Source organism: Brienomyrus brachyistius, unplaced genomic scaffold (genome assembly GCF_023856365.1).
Source record: "Brienomyrus brachyistius isolate T26 unplaced genomic scaffold, BBRACH_0.4 scaffold45, whole genome shotgun sequence".
Lineage (NCBI taxonomy): Eukaryota > Metazoa > Chordata > Actinopteri > Osteoglossiformes > Mormyridae > Brienomyrus > Brienomyrus brachyistius.
In genome coordinates, this window is record NW_026042320.1 from 1,777,763 (window position 1) to 1,792,945 (window position 15,183).

At 40.4% G+C, this 15,183-nt stretch overlaps 2 protein-coding genes and 2 pseudogenes across 3 annotated transcripts in view; 2 read left to right on the top strand and 2 right to left on the bottom strand.

Moving 5' to 3' along the window:
• Nucleotides 1-5,064, top strand: part of LOC125723040 (cytohesin-1-like) — a 458,952-nt pseudogene extending 453,888 nt beyond the window's left edge.
• LOC125723043 (cytohesin-2-like) overlaps nucleotides 1-15,183 on the bottom strand; it is a 333,559-nt pseudogene that overhangs the window by 106,302 nt on the left and 212,074 nt on the right.
• LOC125723051 (G-protein coupled receptor family C group 5 member B-like) overlaps nucleotides 1-15,183 on the top strand; it is a 154,705-nt gene that overhangs the window by 85,056 nt on the left and 54,466 nt on the right. The gene's annotated exons all lie outside the window — the stretch shown is intronic.
• Nucleotides 12,062-15,183, bottom strand: part of LOC125723074 (uncharacterized) — a 205,579-nt gene continuing 202,457 nt past the window's right edge. The window contains exons 1-2 of one of the 2 annotated variants that reach the window (XM_048999518.1): nucleotides 12,879-13,799; nucleotides 12,062-12,479 (exon numbers count right to left, since the gene is read on the bottom strand). In XM_048999518.1, the coding sequence (XP_048855475.1) occupies nucleotides 12,886-13,560 (675 nt within the window). In that variant the 5' untranslated portion in view covers nucleotides 13,561-13,799 and the 3' untranslated portion in view covers nucleotides 12,062-12,479; nucleotides 12,879-12,885. Of the gene's footprint in view, nucleotides 12,480-12,878; nucleotides 13,800-15,183 lie in introns of those variants that run through there. The other variant, XM_048999519.1, reaches the window with a different exon arrangement.

Below are 15,183 nucleotides of genomic sequence, written 5' to 3' on the forward strand. Positions count from 1 at the left end.
GTATGTGTTATCTAGATTTGCCCTGTATGTTTCTAACTAAATCTAATCCAGGCCTTGATCCTACACTTACTATAATTATAAGTACCTCACTATACCTATATCTAACACTGCTATTCATCACCAGTGTTACATGTCAGGGCTTCGCTGCAATAGATCCCTCAGTGCTGCAGGTTATTACTGTGACTTTGCACACACACACGTTGCTGCTTCCTCAGCCAGTGTCACATATACTTTGTTACACACAGACCTCAGTAATCTCTGCTACACTCACACCTGCTCACTTTACATCCATGGTTAAATTCTCCTAATGGAATCTATCTTAATGTCTTTATTCTATTTTATTTAAATTGTTACCATATTATTCATTGTATTGTTCTTTCGATTTTATTTTTATTTTATTATTGCTAATACACCGGATCTGAGTGCCTCATTTTGTTCCCTTCATGTAGAACACGTTTTGTAATGACAATAAAACATCCTTATCCTCATCTAAATCACACTGTCTAACTACTAACCTGTTTAAATAATATAATTGGATTTCAAAGGTTAATAGTCACTCAATTACCCCCTCAGCCCAACAGTACCACAAACACCCAACATGCACGTAAATTTTCTCCTAAGTTGTTTTCCCTGCCTGGAACAATACCACAGCAGTCACATTGACTAATGTTTCAAAACATTTCGGAAACTTTGCATTGAAACTTGAGGTCTTTAGAAGGGATCAGTCCTGCGTGGCAAAGTTGCCATCACAAAGGTTTTTGATTAAGGGATTCATGATGCCAGGTAGCCATCTTTCACAAGCTGGTGGGCTGTGCCACTGATGCGTTTGCTTTGGTTTTATATGTCTGTCCTGGTTTGTGTTCTTGCCACTTCAGGTTCCCTGGTTTTGGTCTACATTCCTCGGTCCTCTGCTGTGGAGTCTACCTTCTGCTTCACCTCATTCTGGAGTCGCCCATCCAGTCAGCGGCCCATGTCCCCCTGGTTCCCTGTTTCCAGAGGTTGGTCTGCTAGTCTCCGGGGCCAGGGGGCAGAAATCTGCCATGTTGGATGGGTGGCCCAGGTTGGGGTGCTCCATCATAGACTGATACATGAAGAATTATAAATGGTTTTCAACCAGTATGTACCGAGTGTGCGTCGTGACGAAAAGAATGTCATGGGAACATTTAGGACTGACTGCAGTATTAGTTCAAAGCATGATTGTGTTTTTCTTAATTTTTATTGATTTATTTTTTAATTATTAATTTTTTAAAGTAACTTGATTCAGTTAAAAGGGGTTTGTCCATTTGCTTTAGCAGAAGTTCGTGTAAGTATGATGTTCACCTTCCCTTTTCATAGTCTAGTCTTTGCCAAGTTTTATGCTTATTTCCCCTGGTTAAGTTAATCTGACTTGTGTGTTTAGGAGGGTCATACAGGCTTTTTGTTTGTAATGGAAGCACAGGGTCTGTACTTGCAGCTTATTTGCCATGCTAATGGAAGCATTTTACCTTCCTCTCTAATCTCTTTTTTTCTTGGCTCTCACTGCAGTCTCCTCTATGCCAGGGTTTCTCAACCCAGTCCTTGGACCCCACTGCAAAGATCCACAGTTTTACTCTGTCCAAGCTCTCAGCACAGCAGTAAAAGGTGACTGTTTGGTTCATGCATGCAGGGATCTGGGACAGAGCAAAAACGTGGAGCTGTCTGGTGGGCTGAGGAATGAGTTTAGAAATGCTGCTGTATGAAGTATTAAACCATTTGACCGGTTGGATAAATGTTAAAATGTTTTCTCAAAATATAAAAAGAGATAATCTTCTGTTTTGCGTCTCATTACAAGCAAACTTGTTTTTTGTTTTTATGTCACTCTAGTATTTGATATCTAATTTTCAGTCTTCTGGCAATATAATCTGGTGAATGGGGAAAGACTTCCAGCAGGGGCTCCGGTTTCCTCCCACAGTCCAAAAGTGCGCAGGGTAGGTTAATTGGCAAATCTGAGTTGTGAGTGTTTGCGCCCTGCAGAGTGTTGACTCCTGCCCAGGGTTGGTTCCTGCCTACGCCTGTTGTTCCAAGGACAGGCTCCGGTCCCCCCCGCGACCTCAGTTTGGCTTGCTGTCTCCCCGCTTGGTTTTCTTTGGTTTACGTCTTCACTAGCCCCCTTGTTGCTTTGACTTGTGTGTAAGTTATGTATGTGTGATTGTATTGCTGCATAGGGAGTGACTGCTATTTTGTTTTGCAAGTGTGTGTTGGACTCTGTTTATTTGGTCAGAGAGTGAGGTGGAGTGTTTGTCTTTTGGTTTCCTTTTCTTTTGCACTTAGGTGAGATTAGCTGTGGGTCGCACTTGATAGTTCGGGATTTTGTTTGTAATTTTGGCTGTGGTCACTCCCAAAGTCTTTTGCACCGGGTTATTTGTTCAGTGTCAGTATTATACATGAAAAAAAATGAAAATACAAAAAATATCCCTTTGTCCACTGGTGTTCCCTTCTTGCCCTCACCCTGTTTGTCCCTTTATCCCATTCCCCTTTCCCGTGAATACTGTTACACTCCAACCCTAGACAGGATATCAAAACAGCATCTTACCTATAGTTTTAAAAGAGATGAGGGATATTATTCATTGACCTTTATCTTTGCTATTTCAGAAATCCGTATCTGCTACCTTGTGACTGGAAGTATACACTGTAAAAAAAGGCAAAATTTGTCACAGTTTTAAACGATTTTATATCAGCCAATTTGATTACAGTATAATTATTTTTTTCCTCTTATGTTAAATGACAGAAAAGTTTTATCAAAACTACATTGCATAACTGGCATAGTAGTACTGATTAGCACCGATTCAGACATCCCGATGAACAAATATGAAGTTCATTTAAACTGTGGTACCTTAAATCCGTCAAGTTACCTCGATAAGCCAGTAACCCTGATTCGTAGTATAGGCCACTGATCACAAGCACTCTGTGTAAACGTATTGTTTAACCGGCGCTGTTGCATTACCAGGGTGAGAGGTTGACTTGCTGGTTAGCTATAAAAACAGACGTTAGTGCAACTCCACGTTAATGGTGCGGTCATCATGTTTCATCATTGTTTGTGTCAGTAACGATAACATAAACAAGGGTAGGCACCAGGAGAACATCATTGGCTCTTGCATCGATTACTTTTCCCGTAACACCCTTTAGATTGTTTCCCTGAAGGGCAGCAAACCGACAATTTCGGTGTGATTGAGCTGATCACGTGTGCATGGGGAGGGAATGTGGACCACATGACCTTCCCGGCGAGCTCAGCACATCCAGCATCGCTTCGCAAATATAATCAAAATGTTTTATCTTTATTCACACTTTTTATCTTTATTCATTATCTCTACGATCTCACTGCTGGACGAATGCCTGGCATTCAGAGCATTCTTTATTAGCCAATAGCCTTTGGATGCAGTTTATTTGCATGCCCCAAAGCTTCCAGGCATCAGTAATTGCTTCCCACGTTACTCCGGTCCTGGGGTCTTCTGTAACTGCCCTTTGGGATTACATATATTCAGCATATGCTTTTGTCCGAAGTGATGAGAGTTTGGGGTCAGAGCACTTGGGTCTAAGGGACTTGCTCAAGGGCTTAACAATGTTACGATTACTCTGCCATGGGAGTTGAACCAACAACCAAACTGGCAGAGATGGCCAACCGGCTGAGCTCCACACCCGCTGACGATCTCCTTTTCCTGTCTGCTGCAGTCTCCATGGACCTGAGTCTAGAGAAGCACTCTGAACTTGAGGACATCCGGCTGAGGAAAGGAGCCCTTCTGCTGGAGATCCAGAGGCTGCGGGAGGCGCTGAGAGAGGCCCTCATGGAAGTGGAGGGCCTTGAATCCAGCACCAAACGCAGCCAAATCTTAGAAAAGAATAGGCATGTCGCCATGGGAAGAAAGAAATTCAACATGGACCCTAAGAAGGGTATCCTGTTCATGGTACAAAACAATCTTCTCCGGCACACGTCTGAGGACATCGCCCAGCTCCTATACAAGGGAGAGGGGCTGAACAAAACAGCCATTGGGGATTACCTGGGTGAGAGAGACGACTTCAATATCCAAGTCCTCCAAACATTTCTTGGGCTTCATGAATTCGCAGGGTTCAACCTGGTACAGGCTCTCAGGCAGTTCCTCTGGAGTTTCCGTCTGCCAGGAGAAGCACAAAAGATTGACAGGATGATGGAGGCCTTTGCGCAGAGGTACTGTCAATGCAATCCTGGAGTCTTCCAAAACATTGACACCTGCTATGTACTTTCATTTTCCATAATCATGCTAAACACTAGCCTTCATAATCCAAATGTGTGAGACAAGCCCAGTGTAGACAGGTTCATCTCCATGAATCGAGGAATCAATGATGGAGGCAACCTGCCAGATGATCTCCTCCGAAATCTTTATAAGAGCATAAAGAATGAGCCATTCAAGATTCCTGAAGACAATGGGAACAATGCCTTCTTCAACCCTGACAGAGAGGGTTGGCTCTTCAAACTGGGAGGAGGACGGGTGAAAACATGGAAAAGGCGGTGGTTCATCCTGATGGACAACTGCCTTTACTACTTTAAACATACTACGGATAAGAAACCCAGGGTGATCATTCCGCTGGAGAATCTGAGCATCCGTGAGGTGAAGGATCTCAGGAAGCCTAACTGCTTTGAACTGTACATCCCTAACAACAGCAGACAGCTGATGAAAGCCTGCAAAACGGAGGCGGACGGCCACCTGGTAGAAGGAAATCATGTGGTGTACCGCATCTCGGCGCCAACCCCTGAGGAGAAGGACAAGTGGATACAGAGCATCACTGCTGCTGTGAGCACTGACCCTTTTTATGAGATGCTGGCAGTAAGAAAAAAACGGCTGAATAAATAAATAACGATAAAGACTGTGTGAATATGGTTGGATGTGCTATTGCAGAAAGTATTTATTTCAGAACAAGGAACTTTGCACAAAGTAATGTTTAACCTTAAGGTAGCATGACCGAATACCAGGTTTTGTTTTGATGCGACTTATTGTTCACTACAGATTTTATCATCGAAATGCCCTGTCCTTTTTTTGTATAAATGTGAAATTAAATGTTATTTGCACTGTATTGCTGATCTTTATGTCAGAGTACCTTTTTTTCTGAGAATCCACACTGCTGTAAATTTGCATCAACATGATTGGGATTGGGATGGAAAAATTATTTTCCATCTTAACCCATATTCTAAGCATATTGATTTCTGTTGTAAATTTTACTTTTACAGCAGTATGATTTAAGACACTAACAGCAATTTTTCAACCAGTAATTGTTAATGAGATAGGAATTGCATTCAACAGCAAATGCGTTCAACTTAACCAAATGTATAAATCTTACATATTCTGATGATTCGACATTCCCCCGATGTCTGTGTGATGTATTTCAGCAACAACACGCAGTTAATGAGATCACTATGCGGAATTTAGCCGACTGTTATTTTACTGATTAGGATATATCACCCAAGATTGGGGTATACTATATATCAAGGGTCAGCAACCTTTTTGAAACTGAGAGCTACTTCACGGGTACTGAGCCATACAAAGGCTACCAGAACAGACTTTACCTAAACTTATCTAAACTTCATGTAGAATAAACACGTTTTAAATGCTTTTTTGGATATTGTCATTTTCAAATCTATATAAATACAAATGTGATTAAAGAAGAATAGCAACAAGATAAAATGAAATTTTAGTCGCTGCCCACTGGTGAGTTGTGGTATTTTTAGAACAGGTCCGTGGACAACTCATGTGGTCCTTGGGGGCATCCTGGTGCCAGTGGGCACCATGTTGGTGACCCCTGTTCTAAATGGTATGTAGGGTTTGCAAACTACACCAACGCTTCTGATGTAGCTACATTTAGGCTTATAGTGGAATAATATAGTGGAAGATTCCTTGCGTGAGTGTCTGAGAGCGTGAAAGTCATGCCAGATGCATGGTAGTCGGCAGCCCTGCTTTCCGTGTGCATTTGTCTCTTACTTTAGGTGGCTAGAGATCCAGCATTACTCAGGATTAGGAGCCACTTGCACTGATAATAATTAGTTTCTTTTTCCCCTTGCAGTCTGCTGCTGTATAACATCATGAAATCAGCCCAAAAATCCGCAACCCATGACCTCTTAATATTTACCCGAAACTATGTTTTCAAAATAGCACAACTGGGCATGAACACCGCGGACCTGGAAACTCTGCTGAGCATTGAGAATCAGCGTGCAAAGGCTCTTAATTTGGATATGTTTGTGAAACATTCTGCTGCACAGCACAACAAAGAAAAACAGCTGGTCAGTGATAATGAAAAGTACAATCAGCATTGTTTTAACCATGAGAGTCCAAATGCTTAGATAAATTGTCACTTTTTCAGTGTAAGTATGCTCCTGAGCTCCACGATTCTGAATGATAGTCGGTTTCTCACTGAACCTCCATGCCACTCTGTTAAAATATCTTGCCACCCCATGTAAAATTTTCTAGATCCACCACTGTGCCAGAGCTAAGACTTAAGAATCTTGAGTATTATTTCAACATAAACTTTGCTTGGGTGCTTCATACTTTAAATTAAATATAAATTATGGCAACGTGCAAAACTATTAAGGAAAATGCAACGTATTTGTTTTTCATTTACGTAATTATATATGTTGATTATGATTCTTTTTAGTTCCACAGTACATGCAGATACTAAAATCCAAGCATGCACTCTTAGGTTAATTGCTATCAGTTTATATAAAGATTTATAGAAATTTCAGTCAGAGACTAGCTTCTGATATAGAAAGAATGTTTACATTTTTTTTGGCCGTGGAATAGTTTTTCAGTGCTGCATGTAGTTTCTCTTTATTGTTTGAATAGGGCACACTTACACATCAACAAGTGCAGTGGCAGTTGTGATGTTCTCGCATATGAGAAAATACAAGGACAACTTTTATTAAAGAAAACGAAAGGCTTTACTCTCCATACTCCAGTCAATTGCATGCATAGGCCTACTGCCGCATCTCACTTTGCCAACTTCCGCTTCCGTGCGGCTCAGGAGGATCTGGCTGCAGAAAACTGGAAAGGGGTCCACAGCTCAAGGGGACCACCAGAGGACAGATGGAGTGGAACCGGGAACCAAGGGATTTGCCAGTGACTGGCACTCACTGTTGTTTTCGACTACAATAAAAACAGCTGTACTGGCTAAATAATGAGCATACAAAAGGAAAAAAAGACATGGATAGGAATAAAAAGGTAATTAAAAATAGAAAAACAACTGAAGAGTCATTCGCACTGAACACGCGTCTCTGCTCTCAGGACGATGATCCTGCCAACTGCGCCAGACTGTGACAGACCGAGCTACAAAACTGTAGACTCAGTGGACAGCTGACTACGCCACCCTAGGAATTTCATCCAGCTTTCCATTGAGACTACAGTTTTGCAGTCTGTTCTGCCAAACAATGTATTAAAAAGTGCAGTGTTATACATGACACTGTAATTAGTTCAATTCAAGAGATGTACTATCAAGTTATAATAGTGTGATTATCATAATCACACAAATATATAAATTCCTCTGATACTGAATTAAACAACCCTTTATGCTGTCCCTTATGTGAATTAGTAAAAATCTCCATAGTCATATGCAATTCCAATTCCCCCTTTTATTTATTTTATGGCAGACAGACAGCAGTGTATTATTATATTATAATTATATTATATTTATTATAATTATATAATTATATTATATTATAATTATTATATATATCATTATATTAGGGTGCCCCTCGCAGAAGGTAAATTTAATCTTATTTAATTACATTTTCTATATAGCATCAGATGACAGCAGACGTCATTTACTGTAAGGTTACCTTTACTATAGAAGATATAACAGCTCCCAAAGTTCTTCATCTGGTACAGAAAACATACGCCTGACAGATGTTGAAGTTTATTCCGTCTTTATTCTTCTAGACACCGTGAAAAACTATAAAATAAACATATTATTAAATTCCTGCATTACATTTAATCTTACAAGACATTCTAAAAGATCCATGATATTACCGCTAAACAGCGGCTCATACATCACCGCAATTCCACTTTTCAATACAAGACAACAAGTAAATACAATAAATATAAATTACCGTGTGCGCCTTCTGACCAAATGCTTAGGAGTTATTACAGATCCTGCCGTGACAAGCCGACAAACCACAAGTTGACTCCATAAATCTCCCAGCATGCATTTACTCCTACCCTATTCCGTCACATGACCATGTATTCAAGGGTTAACACGGATCAATTAAATAGTCAGCAGAGGGCACTGACATACATTTCACAGTATACATTCTATATTAAATCAAACCAGCAAAAGGTGATTATAAAATAACCGTCTTAGCGACAGTTACAGAGTGGCGTAGTCACCCTTTCGCTCTATAGCGCCCCCTACCCCTACTACGACTATAATTATAATAATTGCCTCATGTGCAGTTACGCTGGTTAAATTACCAGGAAATGTTATTAACTGCACATTCTCCTAGAAACTAACAACGGTGCTCACTCAGGTATATTTATAATGGTCAGAAAGCTGATGTAAAGTCTGATATAGTGCTGAATGTGTTATTTTGTAAACAGTAATAGGTTTAATTAATTTTATATTCCATTACTGTAGAAAGCTATACTTGCTTACTTAAGGTATTTTGCGTTATTAATGTGTGATTTAAATGCAAATAGTTTTATTACAGTCAGCATTTATTCACAGTGAGTAGCTTGTCATCATGAAGAGGAAGTGTGACAATCGTGAGTTTTTGGGCAACCACAGAAAAGCAGGAAAGTAAGTAGAGACAGTGAGATAATTAGTGCCAGTCAGATGATAGACGTATACAGTATGTGAGTCAAAGGTTCTTCATATATTAATCATTCCCATTCAGGTAACAAATCCTTAGAAATCCATTCCTGAGCATCATGCCAAGAAGCACCACTTGTTTACTGATAACTGCTTTCATGTAAACTTTGCTGTGCTGAGAGTAAAGATGAAGAGGGAGAGACAGCAAGAGGCTGCTGACGGCAGAGAATGCAGGCGACATGGAGGGGAGTGAGAAAAGGAGCAAATATTGATGGTTAAGAGTGAATAATGACGTCACAGCAGCCTGATCCTGATGTTAGTTTAATATGCTTCTTAGTTTGGCCTGTGGTGTGTATTTCAGATACAGCATTTAATCAGGGAGACTGAGTGTGAGTCAATGACAGAGAGAGAGAGAGAGAGCAGACAGGCAGGTGAAGATGAAGGTGTATTAGGGAGGAGGGGGGAGGAGCTTGGACCTTCACCAAATCAGCCAAATGTAAATGTCACGTCTATCAAACAGGAGACCCTGCTTTCAGGAGAAATGGTTTAAAGATCACACTGGGCTCCCTTACAGCCCCCCCTCGTCTTAAGGGGGGTTCTTTGTTTCTACTGTGCAAAATAATTTGTAACACAAATGTCTAAACTGGCATGAAAGACACATTCAGCTCTTGTGAAGACTGGCATGTGAAACTGGAAAAGGCACTGGGGAAATTCAGTGCACATAAAGACAGGCAGTGCCACAGATTAGCACTGATGACATGGATTCAGAAGATCAATCCTGTTAATATTCAACCTTCAGATGAGCTGGAAAGAGCAGCAGCAAGTGAGGAAAAATCTTCTGAAGTTAAGTACTTGGCACGGCAAGGCCTGGCTTTTCGAGGTGTTGGTAAGGAGAGTGGGAATTCTGATCCTTCCTGATCCTTTTGGTTTTGATGTGTGTGTTGTAATAAACCCTATTTTCCAGCCGTGTCATACACTTCCGCAACCAGAAGAGGGCAGAAGATATGGCACAAAAACAAAGGAAGAAGCCTAACTTTAAAAAGAACAAAAAACATCAAGACTCATCCAGCATGGGGTGGTGGGTTAACAAATAACACAAACAATCAAAAAATAAGCAAAGAAATGAGAGAAAAGATGCAGAGATGACTGAGAAGCAGGGGATGCCTGGAGAAGAGATGACAGGACCAGAAGACAGGAGGGATACAGGGAGAGCGGAGAAGACAGTATAACTGAAGAATGGGAGAAGAGGAGAGACCGCAGAGGAAGGAGAACATAGATGACTGGAGGGGAGGGAATATAGGTGCAACAGAGAGAAGGAGGAAGGGCTGCGGAGGAGAAGACAGGATAAGAGGGCAAAATGTGAGCAGAGAAGGACAAACACCCCCACTGTCCAGCAAAGTGCACTTGTAAGTAAACCACAATTTTAGCCTTGGGCTCAATATCTGGACTTGTCTCTGTGTAGCAATGCATAGAATCCTTGACATCCTAAACCTGCCATTATAGTGTAACAAGAAAAGATTTTTTTTTAAATAAATCATTTAAAAAAAAAGGTAGAGCGATGTAGCCGCCGGAGAAGTTCCCCCCCCCCCCAAAAGCCCTGTTTGTTCCCTTCTAGCTACCAGATGAAACTCACAATGCACCCCAACGCCACCTAACTTCTCTTCCACATGATGCACCTTATTTACCCTCTGAATCCTGTCTATTATTGAGCGTTTTTCTATCCATTTGATTATAAGCTTATTACACTGTATGTACATTAGTCAGCCACATATGCTGTACGGCTTTGTTTTCCGGACAGTCTGGGCTACTCAGATGTGTCATAATTCGATTTGTAAATGCTGACAGTCTTGATATTATCCTTCTTATCAGGAAAAACTACTTCTGCATATAGATATTTCTCAATTTTTAGTCTCATCTAATATAAAAATTGGCAGGTAGTACAAATATAGTCTTATAAATGCTGAGATTAGAGTATCTGCGATGCAGGAATGCAGGGGTTTCATTGGGGACCTTTCTATGGCTTAGTACTGTGAAGGAGTACATGGTTAGTGCCAGGCGCAAATGAATATCTTTGATTTTGCATCCATGTGGTAACTTGTTGAAGTTGTCTGATAGTCAGTAATACATGGTTTAATTATTATGATTGTTTATTTATTACTTTTTAACATCTAAAAGAAACTGAAATAGGAAAGCTTATTTTAATTCATGGTCCACTGGATAAACACAGACATTACAGACGGTTTTAGAGTCTAATGCTGAATGTTTTTTGCGATCATTTTTCTGCCTGCATATGCTGTGATTGGTGCAGTGAAATTTGAGAATGTGTTTGTGGTCAGTATCATAGCCTCAGACAACAAACCAACGCTATAGCGTGTCACTGTGTTTACATGTGAGAGGGGTTCCAGTTACATAATGAACTCGTTCTAATTGTTTTGACGGAGCTCGACAAACCTAAAAAATAAATGCTGGTGTTATCAAAAACTATGTCATATAGCTATATTCCAGATTTATTACAGCCAAACACATCTCGGAGCTCCGAGGAACCTCCTTCTCCCTACATTTCCCTCCTTCTCACTCTTCCCTCAAATACTGTTACATTTGTCTTTTTTCCACACTCACACCCTGTCTTGATCATACTCTGACTGCATGGCATCCATATGCAGGGCAAACTATTTTACAGTCTTATCTAGTATAATAGGACATAAACATTGAATTTGATAGTTATCTTTTATTTACACATTAGAACACAACACATGAACATGAAGTTTGCATTTGCAACCAACACCTCCGCAAACCCCCTGTGGAATACTGGCCGTGGACAGGGGTGGGAATCCCCAAGCTGGAAGACTGTACTGCATCATGTTAACATTAGCTAGCTAGTTAGCATGGATACAGAGTGCACCGGACTACAACTATAAAGGACGTAAGGTGTGTGATATAGTAAAACACGTACTAACTGGTAATGCACGTTAGCATTACGTTAAATGACAACTTTACCTGTTACCAGAATAGCCTCCTACACGTGCGACGAATGACAGCAGGCAGAAGGCGGTGCGTTTTTCAGAAACACACCGGAGTTAAACTTACGCCGCGTTATTTACCAGCACTTGTAACACCAACATCTGCAGCCATTAACTCATATGTGGTAGTAACACTGAAATTACTTTCTCTGCGTCAAAATAAGGTAGCACTGTGATTTTGATACTTTATCATTTATACTTAACCGTACCTTCCTCCCATTCCTCCGTCTCTGCTTATTGACATTTAGGAGAGTCTCAGATATAAATTAACGATTCGAAATTATCAAACAAAGACAGACACAACACTGAAAAGATGACAAAGACACAGTTTGAAAAGTAAATATGTTTTATTGCAAATCTCTTATCTTAACATAGCCTACCTTATCATATGTTAACTTAGCCTATCATATTTTATCTTAGCCTATCTTGTCATATCTTAACTTAACCTATCTTATTATATTTTAACTTAGCCTATCTTATCATATAACTTAACCTATCTTATCTTATTATATTTCAACTTAGCTTATATTAATATATTTCGTCTTAGCCTATCTTATATTTTAACTCAGCATATCTTATCCTATCGTATCTTATAGCTACATTAACACTTAAACAGTATCACTTTCCGTTGGGTCCCGCGGGATCCCAGTCCCAATGCAGGGCTCTAACACGGGTATTCTAAGAAAAAGAAAATAAACACTTTACTTAACTTTACTTAAAGCAGTCATATAACTAATAAATAAATAAATAAATACCCAATTAATGCCTTATAAATCATTTATAAAAGTATTAAAAACACGGCTGTAAATACTTATACAAAGGCATAACACATTATAGCTATCTTGATAATGCATTATGAATGCTCTGATCTATATATACACAATAAATATCTTCATAATACATTATATCGGCCATTAATCCATAATAAACATGGCTATAATGTGTTATGCTTTTTTTTCTTCAATATTTATACCCATGTCTATAATATATTTATGGATGCATTACAGTGCATTGTGAAGGTGTCAATAATGCAGTTATATTACTGCTTTAAGTCATTTGTAAACCTGAATTCACAACCTTATAATTACTGCCTCTTGCTACTTCTTCTGAAGGGCAGGGGACAGCAGAAGAAGCACCACTTCATCTTCTTCTTCTTCTTCTTGTGGCTCTTCTCAGTATCATCTTCAGAAAGATCTTCGGCATTCACATGGAATGATACTTCTTCTTCACTGTAGATCTTCTCGGCAGCATCAGCATCTTCTTTTGTTTTATCTGTCTTCATCACTTCAGTCTCGTCCTCTTCCTCAGGTCCTTCTTCTGGTATAGTCAGTAGCTGTGATCTGTCTTCAGATGCCACCATACACTGAAACCTGACCAGTGTGGTAGCATCAGCATCTTCTGCCTGCTGGAATACCACATCAGCTTCTTCATTTTCCTCAGGTCCATCTTCCTGTAAAGTCTGCAGCCATATTCTGGCTACATATGCCGCCATGCACTGCCAACTGTCCACTGTGGCAGCATCAGTGTCTTCTGCTTCCTGAAGCTCCTCATCTCTTTCTTCATCTTCCTCAAGGTCTTCCTCCTGGATGGGTTCTAGCCAAGTTCTGCCTACTTGTGACACCACATATTCCACAGCATTCCCTGTACTTTTCCCTCCTCCTCCCTTAACCTCCTCCACATTCACTCCCACCTCACATACATTCTCCTCACCTCCATTTAGCATATCCATCATACTAATACCAGCCTCTGTCCCCTCCATCACAACCCTGGAGGCCTTCCCCTCAAATGTTCCCCACTCTGGTACCTCCACATATTCCTCACTACTCTGCCCCCTTACCTCACCCTCCCCCCGGCTTGTCCGGTCCTTCCTGACTTTCTTTTTTTTGTTAAGGTAGCAAGTTTTATAAATTTCCCAGTCTTCAGATGAAAGGCCGTAATTACTCTGAAGACTTTGAGATGAAATACTAGTGCTGGCTAGCAGTCCATCGTTTTCCACACTCTCCCCTCCCTTACCCAAATGGGTAGACCCCCCCAATCCCCCCTTAACCCCCCCAGCCTGGACAGTGGGGAGTGTCACTGGTGAGAACTCCTCCACACCTTCTCCCCAGTTGATCACTTCATCCCACAGGTTCCAGGCTTCCCAGTGTTGGGTGTTGGTCCATCGATCAGCTCTCTCAATTCGCTCTCTGGGGAATAAATGAGAGATTAACCAGCACATAAGAGAGATAATAAAATAAATAAAGAGCTGGAAATTCTTCAACCATACAGAAAATACAATTGTTATAATTATTATAATAAATAATTACAGGGTTCACATATATAAAAAAGAAAGAATAAAAGAAACAGCGAGCAAGATTGCAAAAAAAATCTACTGTAAAATGCACGATACTGTAAGTGCAATAGCATATTAAACAGTAATGTCACCAAATTATAACTAGAATCAAATACGAAACAACTGTGCTCCACATCAAATGAATACCCAGATGAATACTACCAAGAACTGAGTTAACACTAACCAAGCTAAGAATATTTGAAAGTGTTAATCCTGTGTAACAATGTAAATAGATGTAATGATAAACTTAGAAGCATCTAGCCTACTCCGAAAGTAATGGCCCAAATTTTTTTTTAACAATTTACCTACCACCCTGTACAGTAGGGGGTCCCAACTTCCGGTCGGGGTTCCGGTACCGTCCGCGCGGAGTATTGCACCGGGCGGCAGACAACCGGGGGTAGAGGAGCCAGCCGTCCCGTTTATTAGGGGATCGCGCCGTTTTGGAAAGAAAGCTGCCCGTATTGATGTACGGAAATACGCCATTAGCCCCGCATGTCCGTATACACCGTCAATCTCCCGCCGCTCGGCGTGGGAACCCCCAAATTATACCGCCGTCTTACCCATCCGTGACACTTTTCTACGACGGAAACCGATCCGCGGACATCGAAAGGTTGGGAAGCCCTACTAAACTAGCATGTTTGAGATGAATTTACTAACCAAATAGTCTGTCATTATTTAAATATTAGCAACCACAGTAGCAATAAAAACCACTGCACTTTAAATGACGTTAAAAAATATGTAATATTAAAAAAAATGTAATGTTTTTTATTGTATTATAGACATTTACTATGTCATTATAGTATAAAAGGCTAAATAATCGAAGTAGCACAACATCAGTTGAAGAATTCAAAGACATTTTGGAGAGCTAACAAGCTACTCACCTCTGCGCCATTTTCACTCAGAGTTTGTTGTGCTTCAAACGGTAAAGTTTGTTTACGTTGTTTCTATGGAAACTGCTCTGACTCTCCGCTTGACCGTAATATAAAGGCATGTATGCAGTAATTTTCTGATTGCAGATTTGATCCCTATGCAGTAATTGACCACTGACCT